Consider the following 17,281-nt stretch of genomic DNA (forward strand, 5'->3'; position numbering starts at 1 on the left):
TATACCAGAGACATTCTGTGGGGGTGGAGTGGGGAATGGGATCAAAAACGGGGGGGGAGGGAGAGAAATGCACGGGACTATGGTGGTGGCACAGGGGTGATTTGGTGATGGGAAACCCGCAGGGATTACAATAGAGATGGGGAAAAAAAAATGTGCAAAATGATGTAAAAATAAACTTTGTAATAAAAAAAAATCAAAAAATCATTGCTTTTTAGATCAAGTGGAAATGGACATTTTGGCACAATGATATGTCCAGGCAGATAAATTTTGACTTCTACTTTAAGACTGACTTTAAAATTAATTCTTAAATTATTACTATCTTAAATGACCTGTTATTACACTAAACAATCTACCTTTAAGAAATCTTTACATAAGTTAATAAAGTTTCACTTTACAAAATAATACAGAATCTAAAAACTGGGAATCTTCTATCTTTTGTAAAGTACAATTTCAAGGCTGTTAATGATTATAAAGTACTTCTTCCCGTTAGCTCAAAAATAAATCAAGAATTTTGATGACATGCAAATATTCTGCTGTTTTGAAAGACATACCTTCTGTCTGATCTAGTGGCAAGTGATAGTCATTCCATCAATAATTACCAAAGTCTTTCATGAATGGAATAATATTATTCAGTTACATAATCTCTGTACCTTATATCAGTAATTTGTTACTTTAACTTCAAACTTCTGTGGAGATGACATTTATTTAAGATGAAAAATCAACTGCATTAATACACTATACATATTTAATATTTCATGTCATGTAAAAAACAGATAATTAAAACGTGCTTAGGAATATTTTATAAATGCACTTTAAATAAAATACATTTTTCTTCATCATATTTCTTTATTAAATGCCTTTGAGTTTTAAAAAATAATTCCTAATATTTTTCTAATTTTTGAACTGGTACCTTTTTAAGTATTTGGTTCTCATCTACAAGATAGAAAATTATTATATTTATTATTATACATGAATTATTTTGTAAAAGTGCAGACTTCTAGATATTGTAATATATAGCCTTTTGAAACTGGAGATCCTACCAATTTATATGAGGATACCTAATGGATATTATTTGTAATCATATCTAGTTACATGTATGTCATGCCTCTCCTTAGCTGTCGGTAGGCAGCTTGCTCACTAGGAAAAACAAGGAAACTAGAAGTCAGAAGACTAATGCTGTGGACTTTCCTCTGCTATCAACAATCTTTTAATCCATCATGAGAAGTCACAAAACTCTCCTGAATTTGGAGAAGGCCGAGAAGGCAGAACTTGATATTTTGCCTATTATTTTGAGGGTTCACTCTCACACCATAGGCTTCCCCTATCTCTGAAATCTGTTACACAGGTCCATCCAGAAGTCTACCAGTCAGCAGCCTTGAAAAACCCCAGACACGGCTGAGCTGACTGAAGTGAGCTACTATCTAGACTGAGCAGATAAGATTCACCTTCCCTAGAATTTGGGATTGCAATTCAAAGATAGTCACTTAGTCTCTGCTTGCAACTAAAGCTGTAACTTGGAATCTGTGTCCACCACACACATGGTAGCCACTTCACAAAGAGAAACAAAAATGATGCTGATGTTCAGAGAAATATTTGAGCTCCTGATGGGTTTTCAGCTCCCAGTATCTACTTCCTTTGAGGTATGTGTCTACTGTACAGCACCACTCAAATGAGTCAAAATACATGGGAAATGCAGACTCAGAAAGGGGTCATAAGACCAGAACATACTAGGTCTTATGAGCAATAATGTTCTACTAAATCAAAACTGTTTCATAAGTTCAGTATTTCAATTTGGAATGATGAAGGTTTTTGGAGATACAATATGAATGTATTTAATGTCACCAGATTAGACACTCAAGTTAACATTTTATCTTACATGTTTTATGATAATTAGAATAGTCCTTAAAAAACCTTCTTTGCGTATTTAAGAAATACAGCATATACACACATGCATGCACATTTTATAAATGAAAATTTGGGCTATAGAAATTAAGGGTATGAAATATATCCTTAATGATACTCTGAGTCACCCAGTAAAATGAATATTTATAAAATCAAAAGCTTTATTTTGAAAATAGACAGGCTTTTTCTGAAGCCACAGAAATATTTTGGGTTACAAAGGCACGCCTTTATTGCTGATTTGGCAAACTGAGAGATGTAACTGACAGAAACTGTCCTCAACCCAAGAAACCTAAATTCTTTAAAAGTCAGAGGGTCTTTGCCTTTTCTGATGTCCAGTGAAAATTTAAAGACAAGCAAATTAAAAATCACAGACAAAAGTAAAAGAAGACATATCAAAGGCAAACTCAATACTCACATCCACTCAAAGATTTCACCAATTCAAATTTGACCAGTTTGCAGAGAGCTGGGAAAGCACAAATATTTATTTCCATACTCTAGTATTCCAGTACTCACTCATGGAGTCCTAAAAAGTTTTACTGTACATAATTAATCATGAACATTCTATCATTTTCAAGACCCTATAAAAATTAATATTAAATACCTACTGTTGATCAGTTCTTTGTGTTCAGCCAGGGTTTTTGCAGGATCCAACCAATACTGTGTGAGGGAGAAAAGGGTAATTATAAAGAAATTAGTTTCTTTTCATTGTCCTTTACTTCAAGAATATTTACAAAGTATTAATTTACATGGTATTTAAATACTTAAGGTATTTAATCAATTATATATACACACACACAGAAACATGTAAGAGCTTTCTGTAACTAGAAAATTGAAAGAAAATGATGCTGATATTCAGAGAAGCAGTATTTTCTGGGATTCCAGTTGAAATCTAGCAATTTTTATAACATCAAGTTGCTTATGAGTGAGTTTCAGTGCAGTAACAATGATCAAAGAGAATGCTCCCTTAGTCTCTTGACAAATTCCCAATCACAATGTCTGACAGCCATGTCTCCCCATAAAAAGCTCTCACCTTCTCTACCTCTAGTCCCATCCTTTTTAGATACTGTTGTTAAAGTTAGAAATAAAGAAATCACATTCAATCAAATATTCAATAAATACTCAAGAGAGGAACTCAACAGAATGGCTGAAGGTGTCAGTCCCAGAACAAGCACTTCTGAATTCCATCCTGGCCCTCCACTCATGCATCTCCTCAGTATCACTGGGTAACTTGGAACAGGTTCCTGGACTTCTCTGAACCTTCCTCATAGGCTTGCTATGAGGATTTCAAAAGGTAATTCATGCCAAGTCTTTAAAATAGCCCTTAGTTCATACTAAATATGCAACGCATGCTAGTAATGATTCTGACTAAGATGTGAGGTTCGTTCTTAAGAAGTTCCTTTAGTTAGTCAAAGGGGCTTGCTTATTAATTTACATCAATTGCCAGTGAACACAATTTGAGACAGTGATAGGAGAATGTTTGACCCTGGAGTGAGGCTTTGTTTTTCCCTTTAAATATTACCTTTATGCAAGTAAATCACTGAAAGAAAAAACAACTAGCTTCAGTTTCATCATCCCCTCTATGGCAGAAGCAAAGGAAAAACTAAGGAGCATAGGAGATTCCCACTAAGTTCACAGCTGGAGGAATTCCAATATCCTCACCAGTCAGGAAACAGAGGTGGACCCTCTCCCCTGTCGCCCTTCCCAATCCTGGAGCTCCCAGGGCCAAGTTAACCAGATTCTGCGTTCTCATATTCCTAGGTAAACAAGAGGAATCTCATAGAAACTGGCCCACAGTGAGCCTCTTCATCCCTAAAACTTTGTTTTACCCTGGTGAAAATATTCACAATCCCCAGACACCCATGGGTCTGGAATCACAGATGGTGAAGAGAAGAGTCCTTTTACTCAGAGGCCCCACTTTCTGCGCCTCAGCTGAAAGGAGAAATACTTGCTTGGCTATATAAGCATAGCAATAATTATAAATAGTAACGATATATTGTATATTATTCCCTTACCTTTATGTCTAATACAGTAACAATTATTCATACCAAACAAATGTAGGACAATTTATTGTTAAGACTTTATTATGTATTAATCCTATTCGTGTATATATCTTCACTATCTGCTACACAGCAATTTGTTTTTTCAATTTTTAAAAAAGTAACCATTAAGCACTATTTACAAAACCAAAGTTATGATAACAACCTAACGCCCAGCAATAGATGAAAGTACTAAAAATATGTGGTATATACCTAATACACAGTAGAATACTTTTCTCATTAAAAAAAAAAATTAAATGATGCCATTTGGAAGAACATAGATGACACCAGGGGAGGAATTTGGGGTTTGTTCAGTGAAATATGTCAGAAAGAGAAAGAAAAATACTGGTGACTTCACTCATGTGTGGGCTTTAAAAAATGCAAAGGAATAAACAAAACTAAACCAAAACAAACACTAGAAATCTGACAGAGGTTACCAAAAGAGGAAGGGGAAGGAAGGAGAAAAGAGAGCAGGGCCCTATTATTGCTTTGGTGTGGGTGTGATATTAAACATTTGAAAAGGGGTGTATCTATACCCCTAAAACACATACAGTATTGTAAATCACTATTACCTCAATAAAAATTACTTAAAATAGAATTAACCAGTATGTACAAATGTCGCAGCTTCTAAGACAATGTCCACTACTCCATTCCTTATCACTTCTCAATTTTTGTTAAAGTCTAGAATACTTATTTTTAAAATAATAGGTATATATTTGAAGCAGAGTCTATAATTAACAGACCAATCATAGGCCTCTGTGACTAAAGCTGTGGCTGTTGTGTTAAGACATTGACTTTGAGAGTAACAGTGATTCATCCAAGTAAAATGAATCCAAAAATTAACTTATGTCTGAATGGAACAATTTATCCCTCTAAATTTAAAAAATTATGACTCTTTTTTTTAAAGATTTAATTATTTATGCATACAGACTGGGGTATAGGCCAGAGTTGAGAGGGCGATGAGAAGCTTCACCAGAGACAGAGTGGGGAACTCACCAGAGACAGAGTGGGGAACAGAACAGGCAGATCGACGAAGTACACTGCTGAGGGGAGCAGCGGGCGGGTCAGGAGAGGTCTGCCACGCCATGTGGTCACCTCCAGGGCAGGCGGGGGTTGAACTCATGCTGAAGTGGCTTTAGCTTCTTAGTGCTGTGCTTTAACCCACTGTGCCACCAGGGAGGGCCTATGACCCATTCTTATGAAATAGAGACATTAAATGAGTAGACTTCTCTTTGACATTCATGGTAAATAAAACATTTTATTATCTCTGGATTTTTCAAGGAGCATAAAACCAAGATAAGCATACACACATACCCATGAACAGTTGCATTTGACTTGTAGTGCTGAAATAACACATCGTCCCCAGGTTAAAGTCTTATAAATACCATTTATTATCTTAAAGTGTTGTAGGTCAGGTGGTTGCTTTGGTCTGGGTTTCACAAGCCCAAAATCAAGGTTTGGCCAGGTCCTACAGAACTAGTTTTACAAGTAGCCTCATACATGAGGGCACTTTAGGGAGGGAGCCTGAAGCTGGGCCAGTAGAGGTGCTCCAGTTTCCAGCATGTCAAAGCACAGGTAACATTAGGCCTTTGTTTTAGGCCTCACATCACATTTACATGTGAGGACTCAGTGCATGCTGGTGTCCAGAATAAAGAGGAGAAGGGCATGAATGGGCCCCTAGTTTTAGCAACCAGTCAAATCTTGAAGCTAGTACGGAACAAAAACTAAATTATATTCCAACAAATTCTCAAGAAAAACTTTACAGATTCCTCAAACCATTTTTTTGCTTCTAAAATATTCTTGTCTTTAAAAAAAAAGCAAGATTAAAAAAAAAACAGGTGGAAACTTTTAACTAAGTTTAATAGAAAAGACTGGTTAAGTTCTTACAAAATTTCCTATTATTATAAATAAATAAATAGAAAAGACTGGTTAAGCTCTTACAAAATTTCCTATTATTATAAATAAATAAATCTGCACAATTTCAAATAAATTTCTTTTCTGAAAGCAATCAAAAATAGTGAAATGAAAAAGTATAATGAAGGTTCTGATATGAATAAGAAATTATAATTTTGCAGCAAGAAATAGTCAAGATTCAAAGGCTATTCAATAAGCTCATGACACATTAGATATGCTAAGCATATACCAAGCTCTCAGGTTACACAAATCTCATCTGATTCAAATGGAAAACAGGGATTACAGAGGTCATACTATGAAAATGTCTCAGTTCAAAAGTAATAAACTGAAGCCACCAGCTTCCTTAATCTAACATCTTAAAACATAAAAGTCACTTACACTCAACTACAGCAAAGAAATGACCTTGAACCAAAGCAGTTATAATAAAAGTACTTATCACTACTTATTACCAGTAAGCTATCAAACATAGCACATGTCTGATCTTGAAGCATATCAAGCTGCTCTTCCATAACGAGAGAAAAGTTTGCATAAGAATTTGTCAGTGAACGTAATAGCCCAATTTTAAGGCCTCTACTCAGAATATATTGGCATATCATTTCCTTATCCAACATTTATGGAAAACTGCACTATACATGTTCTTTATATATTGTGTCTGACACCATCCTGGGGCATGTGAGAAGACAAAGACCTGTGCCAACCTTGCGACCTTATGGCATCCACAGTCTAACAGGAAACACATAGACATGGAATTATAATACAATGTGGTAATAAGATAATAAAACTATATAAAGAATATGAATTCTGCAATATGAGTATGGGAACGCAGACCTGAAGCGAAATCATTTTAGCAGAATGTCATTAAAAATTAAAAAATAGGACCCTCCCTGGTGGCTCAGTGGGCTAAAACACTGCACTAAAAAGCTAAAGCCACTTCAGCATAAGCTCAATCTTACCCCAGAGGTGACTCACACAGCACAGCAGACCTCTCCTGACCCTCCTGCTGCTCCCCTCAGCAGTGTACTTATCAATTGGCCTATTCTGATTCCCCACTCTATCTCTGGTGAATCCTCTCACCTCTGGCCTGTACCCCAGTTCTGTATGTACAAATCAATAAATCTTTTTAAAAAAAATTTAAAAATCCAAAAGTATATAGAAATGAAGAGGAGATACTTTAAATTTTTTACAAAGATGAGTCCACCAGTTCAACTGCTGTTAAAGCAAGTGACAACAGAGAACTTACTGAAATCAATGCTGTCTGGTAGCTGAAAAATTAGTATTCATTTCCAGAAAGTAAGTAAGTGGTCTTTTCTTCTGCTCTGGGCGGGATGTAAGAGGGAAGCAGAAAATTTCCCAAGTAAGGAAGCTGAGCAACTTCCCTGTAGTACAGGGTTAGAAAATGGTTTTCTGAACTGTTATCTGCTATGAAGATTTTAGTGTGAAGATGAGGAACACTCCCATTTTTGCTTATTGCTCCTTAGAATTCAAGTACGTCCTTCTGTAGGAATACTATGTGTCAATCACTTTCCTGCTTTTTTTCCAATTAATAATCTATGCAGTATATATCTTCATAAACTGGATTTGATCCTATTTTGTAGGAAACTAAAATAATAAATAACTAAACATGCCCTCTGCTCTCATTCTAACTTCTAGTTGACTTCCCAACAGAGGAGAATGCTAACAGACTGCAGCCTCAATACCCCATCACTAAGGAGTCAACACAACAGCTATGGCACTGACCCTTTGCAGAAGTGTATGAGACCAGCATTAGGAAACCTTACTTGGTCAGTCCCATCAATTTTAAAAACAGCATTTACATATTACAGAGAGACATGGCAGACAGGCACAAAATCTTTTTGCTCTGTGGCAGTTTTGGCTAAGTGTCCTGGGGATATTTTATCCAATTTGGCTGACAAAATCTTAATTTTATCAATCACCTAGAATAGTCTCATTTGAGATTTTAAAGCTTTAACACTGCCCAAAAATCAGTATCTCAACCTAAGAAAGATATAGATGAAATTCAGATTCTAACCTTTCATTTGACAACTGTTCTTTCTTTAATCAATTATTTTTAATTGAGGTAACATTTGGATTCCTCCATCAACAATTACCACCACAGTGCATAGTGCATCCATCACCACATAACCCATACTCCACTACCACAGACCACTGTGCTGCCTTCCCTATTTGTTTTTGACCTTCCTGCCCACCTCCTCCCTCTGGATGCTGCCATTTCCAGTCAGCTTTCAAGGGTTTTAGTTGTTAAACTGGTCTTTTTCTGGCCCTTAGTTTAGTTACAATATATTCCACCTGTAAGTATTTATCATTCCCCTTGTGACTTATTTCACTTAGCGCTATCCCTTCCTGCGACATTAACATTGCCACAAATGGAATGAATTTATATTCCAGTGTGTGTGTCTGTGTGTATGTGGTCTGTGTGTATAGATCACATCTTCCTAATCCACTTGTCCAATTTTGAGCACTTAGGTTGTTTCCATAATTTGGGTACTGTAAAGGACAGAATATTTTTGGCTGATTGTTTTAATCTTTATTTGGAATATACTGTTTCAGTCCATCCTTGTCTAGTGAGGGTACCTTTATAGTTTATCTGCTTCTTCCCCTTTGCCAGCTTCAATTTCCTGAACTCTCAGAAATGTCACTATTACATGTCTTAATATAAGCTTCATTTAACTAGGTAAAGCTGGATTCTTCTAGCTTCCTGGGTTTTTACACTTATTTCCTTCTCTAGATTTTGAAAGTTTCCCTCCATTATTTCTTTAAATATATTTCAGACCCATTCTCTTTTCCCCTTTTGGCATTTCCATTATTCTTATGTTGCCTTTTCTTATACAGTCTAAAAAGTCTCAGAGTGATTATTGATTGTTTTTACTTTGTTTCTCTTCCTCTTTCCACCTTGTATCTTCAAGTACACTAACTAATTCTTCTATCTAATCCATAACTGTCACTGGAAATTTTCATCTATATGTTGCTTTTTATATTCTGAAGCTTCATTGTTGTCTTATTGAGAGCATCACTGTCTATCTTCAATTTATTAGTTTTTTCTAAGGATATTCATTTGTTTCGGAGTTTTTGCATCATTCTTCCACATCTTTAAATCCTCTATAATGGGCTATAAATCCATGAAGACCTCATAAAATAATACTACAGTTAATTCCTAGAAGGTTCTAGAACTTGACATATATTTGTTCCACAAAATCCAAGGCTGTGGTGATAACTATTTGTGCTTTACCCAATGCCTCTGCAGACAGATCCAGGTACTCTATATAAACTTGTTGTTTAAATGTTAAAAAATAATAAATGGAATATGACAAATTTTTACCACTTGCAGATCCAGCAACCTTAACTGTACATCTAATGTCTAAAATATCTATCAATGGCATTCCTGCTTCTACCCATGAAGAATTATTTTAAAACACAGATCAGACAAGTTTATTTCTCTGCTCAGTATGCCCCAGGAGTTCCCTCCTTACTCAAAGTCAAATATAAAGAGAGTAAAGAGTCTATATAGCTCCACTGGAGCACTTTGTGCCATGTATTTGGGGATAAGGCTGTAGGAAGGACCTTAAGGAGGTATCATTGGAGGTCTTGAAGAGACTGTCAGGAAAAAAAAAAGTCTATAGAAAAGCAAAGGGAAAGCTGTAGGAAGCAGAAAGAAAAAGAACATTAAATTCTAAAGGCAGAAAGTTTAGCAGTGCAATTGCTTATGGAAACATGGAAAATAAAATATGCATTTAATGAAGTAGATAGTCCAGATAAGGACATTTCCTGGAAGACTATGCAAAATACCAAATGGCTCATTTTGGCTGAGTATAATGAAATACAAGGACTGGGATAAATTTAAAAAGCTGCTGTTACATACAAAGAAGTCAGGTCTTCCTAGGTATGAACACAAAACTTTCTCATATCTAGACTTCCCAGAAGGAAAAACAATGCTACAATGGAGAGATAGCTGTTGTGCTTTCAGGTAACAAATGTAGGTTTAAAACTTTTTATTGAGTCCTGAAAGTAATCTAATATGATGCTTCTAACACTTTCTGACTAATTAAATGTCTTCTAAAGACTTAATGAAATCTTTCTTTAATAGCCCAACAAGGAATCTAAGATATAGGAGAATTTATTTCCAAGCAGTTTGTGGGGAGTGACTGTCTAAGAGTGCTTCATGTGTGTGTGTGAAAAGATCAGTTTAGACTCACAAAGACAACCTGAAAAGAGGCTTGAATTTTTGAAATCCCAATCTTCATCAGGAAAAAGAAACCTGATAATAATCCATCACAAAACAGCAGTTTTCATGGAAATGGAAGGGAAATTGACAGAAGAAAGCCAAAACCTACAGGAAAGATCAATTGTCCCAGGACCAATGCCTACTGCTGTGACCAAGTTCCCAAGAAGCCGCTGGACAAGTTAAGGGCTAGTGATTAATAGATGGCTCCTGTTTTCCCCTGTTCGAAATGGAGGTGTCTAGCTACCCTACCCAATGTGTGTCCCTTGAGTATGTTAAGTATAGAGGAGGAGAAGGCATGCAGCTTTCTTACCCCCTTTTAATACACAGATCTTCAGATCAGAGGAATTAAACTCAAATTAAACATGAAGAATGATATTCAAAAAACTTATATAAGATTTTGGAGCTCAGGACCCTCCGTGGTGGTGCCGTGGGTTTAAGCATAGCACTAAGAAGCTAAAGCCACTTCAGCATGAGTTCGATCCCTGCCCCAGAGGTGACCCACATGGCACAGCAGACCTCTCCTGACCCACCTGCTGCTCCCCTCAGCAGAGTATTTCAGTAGATCTGTCTTATCTGCTCCCCACTCTCTCTGTGAATCCTCTCACTGCCCCTGCAACTCTGTACCCTAGTTCTGTATGCATAAATAAGTAAATCTAAAAAAAAAAAAAAAGATTTTGGACCTCAAACCTGATTCCAATGTCATTAAAAATGAGATCTAGGGAGACCTTAAAAGGGCCGGGTACATTTTACATGGGAATGAAAGTCATTTTTGAACAGCAGACAGACTCTCATATTTTAAACTGTGTCTGCAAATATACTGACACTACTAAAAAAAAAAAAACACATATTCTAATCCACCTCTTTAAATGCAAGTTAATCTTCACATCAAATCCATAGAATACAACAGAAGTAACAGCATCTGACTTCTGAGACTTGGTCATGAAAGTTTAAAAAAAAGCTTTGAGGGTTGCACCTTTCTCCCTCCCTCCATCTGCCTTTGCTCTGGAAACCCAAACACAAACCTGTGAGGATGCCAAGCGACAACATGGAATGATCATATCTCAATTTTCCACCAGACTGCAGGCCCCATTGGAAGACTTGGGGTAACGCTAGTCTTGAAATCTCACCAGCTGATGCCGGTCGAACAGAGACGAGTCGCCCCTGTCAAGTACAGCCCAATCACAGATTCGTGACTAAAATTTATTGCCTACTTTAAGTCCAATAAACTTTAAGGCAGCTTATCATACACAAAGAATAATAACAGTGCATCCCCATTCACTGATCTCTTCCTCACTCATTCAACTTTCTTGCTGTTCCTCCTATGTTTATATCACTGGACACCTGATAGCATGTCCTTTACGATTTCATCCCCAGTACAAAAACAAATGCTGTAAACCCTGTTACATACCCAGAAAACTCCCTCTATGTTAATAACATAAATTTGTATATAGGGTTTGTGAGAAATCCAGTTTCATTGTGTGGCTCTCCAATTTTCCCAGCACCATTCAATAAAGAGAGTATCCGTTCGCCATTGTCTGGTGGTAGGCACTTTATTACACACGTGGTGATATGTATGTGGATTTATATCTGAGCTCTTCATATTATTCTACTAACCCATGTAACTATTTTTGTGCCAACATCATATATTGGCATAATACTGATACGTTATAGTAAAGTTTGAAGATAGCTAATGTGATACCAAAGCAGGCCCTCAAAGCAGTAACCCCAAAATTGTGAAGCCCAGCCCCACTGGTCATCAAGTGCAGTCTGTCTGCAGCCCCACTGAGGATGGGTCTAGTTGTGGTTCCTTGGAGTCTTCCAAACCCAGGAGGCTGCCTCAATTCAGGTTCAATCTGGGCAGGCCCAGGCATTTTCCTTTTGTATCAGGTTCCAGGATATTAGAAATGTACCCCAAAATAAGCCAATTTGATTGGAATTTGACCAGCACCAAATAGCTGGTATTGAGTACAACATCCCTTCTTAGTGCTCCCAGCTAGTGCAGGCACCCCACAGTTATGCAAATTTTAGCCAACCTGATGGCACCTCCCGTGGGATCAATCAAGTGAAAAAAGTGGCACACTAGAGAATACTTAAAACAGGCTCCAATGAGCTTGTAAAGGAGAGCCTGGTGGGTGAGCTTGGAAGAGCACTTGTGTAGATAGTGGACCAAGACTTGAAGAGGCAAGTGGAGTAGACACTTTTGTCCAGAAGGCCTTCACTGAGCGTAACACTGAATGCTGTCCTCTGCCACTGTGCCTTTGCAGCCTGACCCCCATCTCTGTCTCCAACATTGCCTGCTAAATGACACCAGTGGCCCTTTGCTAGGTGTCCCCAAAGCTGCTGGTTGCTACTGTCTTTATGCCCAGTAACTCTGTGAGTTAGAACACCAGTCCCTGCCTCTGACATGTCTGGCACCATCTTATGGTGCTGCTGCACTTAGTGCCCCTCAGTGCAGTGCTCAGTGCTACCCACATTGGTGTTTGGACTGCTGTTGCTGAATGCTGTGGTGCCGCCCCTGCCACCTCTGCTAAGATCTTTGAGACCTTTGTGAGCTTCAAGAAGTTAATGATAGCCCTGGGTTAAAGCACTGCACTTGGAAACTTTGCTACTGCCTGTGGCACTGGCTCTCTCTCCTCTCTCCCAACTTCTGTTTCAGCATATTTCTTTACTTGTAAATTGCATAACTGTGGGGAGCCTTAATCATATCCTGCAACTGCAAAAGTGTATGCTTGGGTGAGAACCCACCAACCATGACATTTTGGATCCCCCAGGCCAGCAGGGTTATAACTCATCAATTTCTCTTTTTTTTCTCAGGGTTGCTTTAACAATATGAGAGATTTTGTGTTCACATATAAATTTTAATATATTTTTTTATTTTCTTTAAACAGTAATTCTGGCAAATATTCATATCATTTTGGGCAGAATAGTAACTGAGATTGTATCAGCTTTCCCCATCCATGATAGCCTTCCTTCTCCTTATGTCATTATTCCTTTAATATATCTTGTAGTTCTCACTGTATGGGTCTTTCATCTCCTTAGGGAGGTTGATCCCAAGGTATTAAATTCTTTTTGAAGAAATCATAAATGGAGTTACTTTTTAAATTTCTTCTCCTTCTTGTTCATTGTTTGTATATAAAAAAGCCATGTCTTTTTGTTGCTGAGTTTGTAACCTGCCATTTTGCTAGATTCATCTATTGTTTCTAATAATTTATTGATGGAGTTTCAGGCTATTCTTTATATAATGGCATATTGTCTCAGTGATGATAGCTCTAGCCATAATTTCTAATACAAAAAGGAAGTGTTTGTTGGTAAGATGGGATTTTTTTTAAAGATTTATTTCATTTATTTATGCATACAAGAACTAGGGTCCCGGCTGAAGGTGCAGGGTCAGGGAGAGGATTCACCAGAAATAGAGTGGGGACAGAACAGGTAGATCTACTGAAAAGATACTGCTGAGGAGAGAGCAGGCAAGACAGAAAAGGCCTGCTGTTCCATATGTGTCAGCTCCCTCACCAGAATGGAAATCATGGCATGGCTGGGCTAAGGGTAGCTTAATAGTGCTGAGACTTTAACCCCTGAACCATCAAGGAGGCCCAAGATAGAATTATTCTTATTAACAGAAGGTTGAACTTTGTTTTGAAATTCATTTAGCTACTCTACAACTTTTGACTGGTGAATTCAAAGTGTTTACACTTAAGGTGATCATTAGCTATAAGTGCTCACTGCTATTATATTTTTTCCTGATTTGTCTGGATTTGTGTAAGGTTCTGCAGTTTAGTTTAGGTTCCATGTCCATTGTAATGCATATAAATTTTATTACCTTTTTGTGTAACCTGCTAGATGACCTGACGGGTCATGTGGAAACAGTATTCTCCCATGCTTCTTCTTCCTCCTCCTCCTCCTGTTCACGTGATTTACCTGTCCTGTCTCTATTTTCACTGTTCTGTTGCTTTAGAATTTCTTTCATGAACAGCTTTGTTTTGATTCTTTTAGTTTTTGTTTTTCAGTGAACTTCATTACTATCCCATTTATCTTAAAGTCAATCTTTCTACGAAAAGAGTACTTATTTTCCTTTAAGCACTTCAAATATCTTTCCAATCCCTCCATGTTGGTATTGGTATTGGTATTGGTATTCCTGTATATGTTTTCCTTTTTTCTCTTGATGCTTTTAGTATTCTGTCATTGTCATTTGATTTTCAACAGGTTTATTGTGATGCATCTTGGTATGTGTCTATTTAGTATTATTTTGTTTGAAACTCATTAGGCCACTTGGATCATGGCTTCTGTTTGTTTTGTCTTGTTTTTCTCAGACTGACATGGGCCTCAGCAATTATTTCTTTAAATAAGTTTTCTCAGTTTTCTCTCTCTTTTCTTTCTCCTTCTGAGATCCTCATTATAGAGATGTTCTTCCTCTTGAAATTATCCCAAAGGTTTTGTATGCTATTTTCATTTTTTTATTCTTTCCTCTCTCTGTGTTATTCTATTTGTGTGTTCCTCAACTTTGTGTTTTTGAGCTCATGAATTATCTCTATTGCTTCTGTTGCCTTGGACTGTATCTATAAAGTCAGTTACATTGTCTTTTAGCTGTTATTTCTACATGTAGCTGCCTCATATATTTATAGTCATTATTGTGACTGTTATCTTGAACTCCCTTCCTATCTACAGTTCTTCTGGACTAACACTCCTATCAGGTCTATTTTTAAAATTTTATTTTGTTTTGCACCAAATTGTGGTGCCTGCTCTTGTATATTTTGAAATTTTTATCGGTTGTAATAGATATACACTTTCAGACTGGTGTACCTTTTCACATATTCAGAGCACTAATACAGCAAAGGGTAGTAGGTGTAAAAGAGGAACAGGGAGTCAAGCACCAAAGAATCATCCCCAGTAAACTAAAAAATTTAAGCTGTGTACACCAGAACTGTGAAGTGGGGATCCATTGTAATCCTCTCCTCTGGATCAGCGGTTGTGTCAGCTGCTTAATGGGCTTGTGCCTGAATCAACAACTCTTGTGGGCTGCAATGTCTGGGTATCACTACCGAGTCCACTTAAAGACTTTTTTTTCTTATTCCTTTCCATCAGCACATTGTTCATAGTATGTGTTGTGACCATTTCTTTTTCCCTCTGGGGATGGGGATGAAGCAGTTAGCTTTGTTTTATTGTAAAACATGCTCCCTGCCCCCAGAGGGGGGAAAAAAAATGATGGTAGCAGAGAGAAGGTGCCAAATTCTCCTTGTCTTTGTATGCACAACTACTGTACACCTTTTTAAAACCTGGAGAAGTAAGCACCAGTTATGGAATTGTTTCATTTAGAAAAAAATTTTCTTAAATCTAACATGTCCTGAAACTGTTGTGATTAAAATCCAGGTAGCTGGCCCTCCCTGGTGATGCAGCAGGTTAAAAGCACAGCACAAGGAAGCTTAAGCCACTTCCGCATGAGTTGGATCCCCGCCTGCCCCGGAGGAGATCCACATGGCGTGGCAGACCTCTATTGACCCACCCGCTGCTCCCCTCAGCCGTGTACTTCGTAGATCTGCCTGTTCTGCTCCCCACTCTGTCTCTGGTGAATCCTCTCACCCTCCACATCTCTGGCCTGTACCCCAGTTCTGTACAAATAACTAAATCTTTAAAAACAAACAAACAAACAAACAAAAAAACAGGTAGCTAAGTTAGGGCTGATTAAATTCTATACTAGTAATGGAATGTAAATGTAGTTTTAGTACCCATGTTATTTTCCATAGAGGAGCAAAGTCAATACAGTAAGTTAAGAGGTAGTTAGATATTGGACCCAAAATCCATACCACCACATCAGTTGTGCCAAACTCTTAAATGCCTAATTCCACAGTTACAACAGCTCTACATGGTTGCCTAAACTCTTATGCATTTAATGTCTCTTTCTTCCTAAATTGCCTGAGCTAGTCTCATGACTTGTAAAACCAATATAATAATAAAAAAAATAACAAGTAACTAAATCAAAGACATTCTACAGTGGAGGGGGAAGAAGACGGATAAAAACGGGAGGAAAGAGCATAAGAGGCTAAGGTGAGAGTGTGTGGGTGAATTGGTGGTGGAAATATTACAGGCACTACACCTGAGCGGAGAAAGCAAATATTGTACAAAAATGAACAATGGTGTAATATATATATATAAATTAAAAAAAATAGTGATCCAAAGTAAAAAGCAAATAGTATATTGGGGAAATCATTTTTGAACTAAACAGTAAGTTACTTCTGAATATTTAAACGTTTTAAAATAACTTCTTGATTGAAAAGCTTAAAAAAGTAAAACCAATGTTCTTGTACAGGTGACACTAACCTCTCATGAGCCCAAACTACTTATTCAGTATCTCCAATTGGGTGTCCACTGGTCACAGCAAACTCCACTTATCCAACATAGAACTATTGGTATCCCATTCCCCAAATCCACTTCTGAGTCAGATACTACCATTTCTTGACTTGAATTTCCCAATAGGTTCCAGGTACGTAGTTTATTAGAATTTGCTGGGTCTTATGGAATATGGAAACAGTCTACCTTTCCGATTCATACTCTCTTCCTTACTGCTATTTGTCATCACTGGTCCTTCAAATACTAATAGAACAACATGGATGGAGCTTGAAGAGATTCTGCTTAGTGAGATAAGCCAGAAAGAAAAAGAAAAATATCAAATGCTCTCACTTATAGGAGAATGTAGAGGAAAAAAAAAGAATTAGGGAAAAAAAGTAACTGTAATAAAGTAAAAATCAAAATCATCAGGCAACGATAGATCAGAGACATTCTGTAGGGAGGAGGAGGGAGAAGAATGAGGACAGGGGTGGGAAGAGCACAAGGGACTACGGTGATAGTGCATGGGTGAATCAGTGGCGGGAATTTCATGGGGAAACCATACATTGTACAAAAATGAAGGATGATATAATGAATGTATTAAAAAATATATAAGGCCCTCCCTGGTGGTGCAGCGGGTTAAAGCACAGCACTAAGAAGCTTAAGCACTTCCGCATGAGTTCGATCCCCGCCTGCCCCGGAGGTGATTCACATGGTGTGGCAGACCTCTCCTGACCCGCCCGTTGCTCCCCTCAGCAGTGTACTTCGTCGATCTGTGTGTTCTGCTCCCCACTCTGTCCCTGGTGAATCCTCTCACCTCCGCATCTCTGGCCTGTACCCCAGTTCTGTATGAATAAATAAATAAATC

General features: G+C 37.5%; 1 protein-coding gene across 3 annotated transcripts in view; it reads right to left on the reverse strand.

Annotated features, from left to right (window-relative positions):
- Positions 1–17,281, reverse strand: part of EPB41L4A (erythrocyte membrane protein band 4.1 like 4A) — a 264,473-nt gene that overhangs the window by 118,130 nt on the left and 129,062 nt on the right. For all 3 annotated transcript variants that reach the window (XM_012721936.1, XM_004678482.2, XM_012721938.1), the window contains exon 3: positions 2,508–2,559. In XM_012721936.1, coding sequence (XP_012577390.1) covers positions 2,508–2,559 — 52 coding nt within the window. The remainder of the gene's footprint in view (positions 1–2,507; positions 2,560–17,281) is intronic.

The sequence above is a fragment of the Condylura cristata genome, unplaced genomic scaffold (assembly GCF_000260355.1).
Source record: "Condylura cristata isolate star-nosed mole 26May11 unplaced genomic scaffold, ConCri1.0 scaffold00007, whole genome shotgun sequence".
Lineage (NCBI taxonomy): Eukaryota > Metazoa > Chordata > Mammalia > Eulipotyphla > Talpidae > Condylura > Condylura cristata.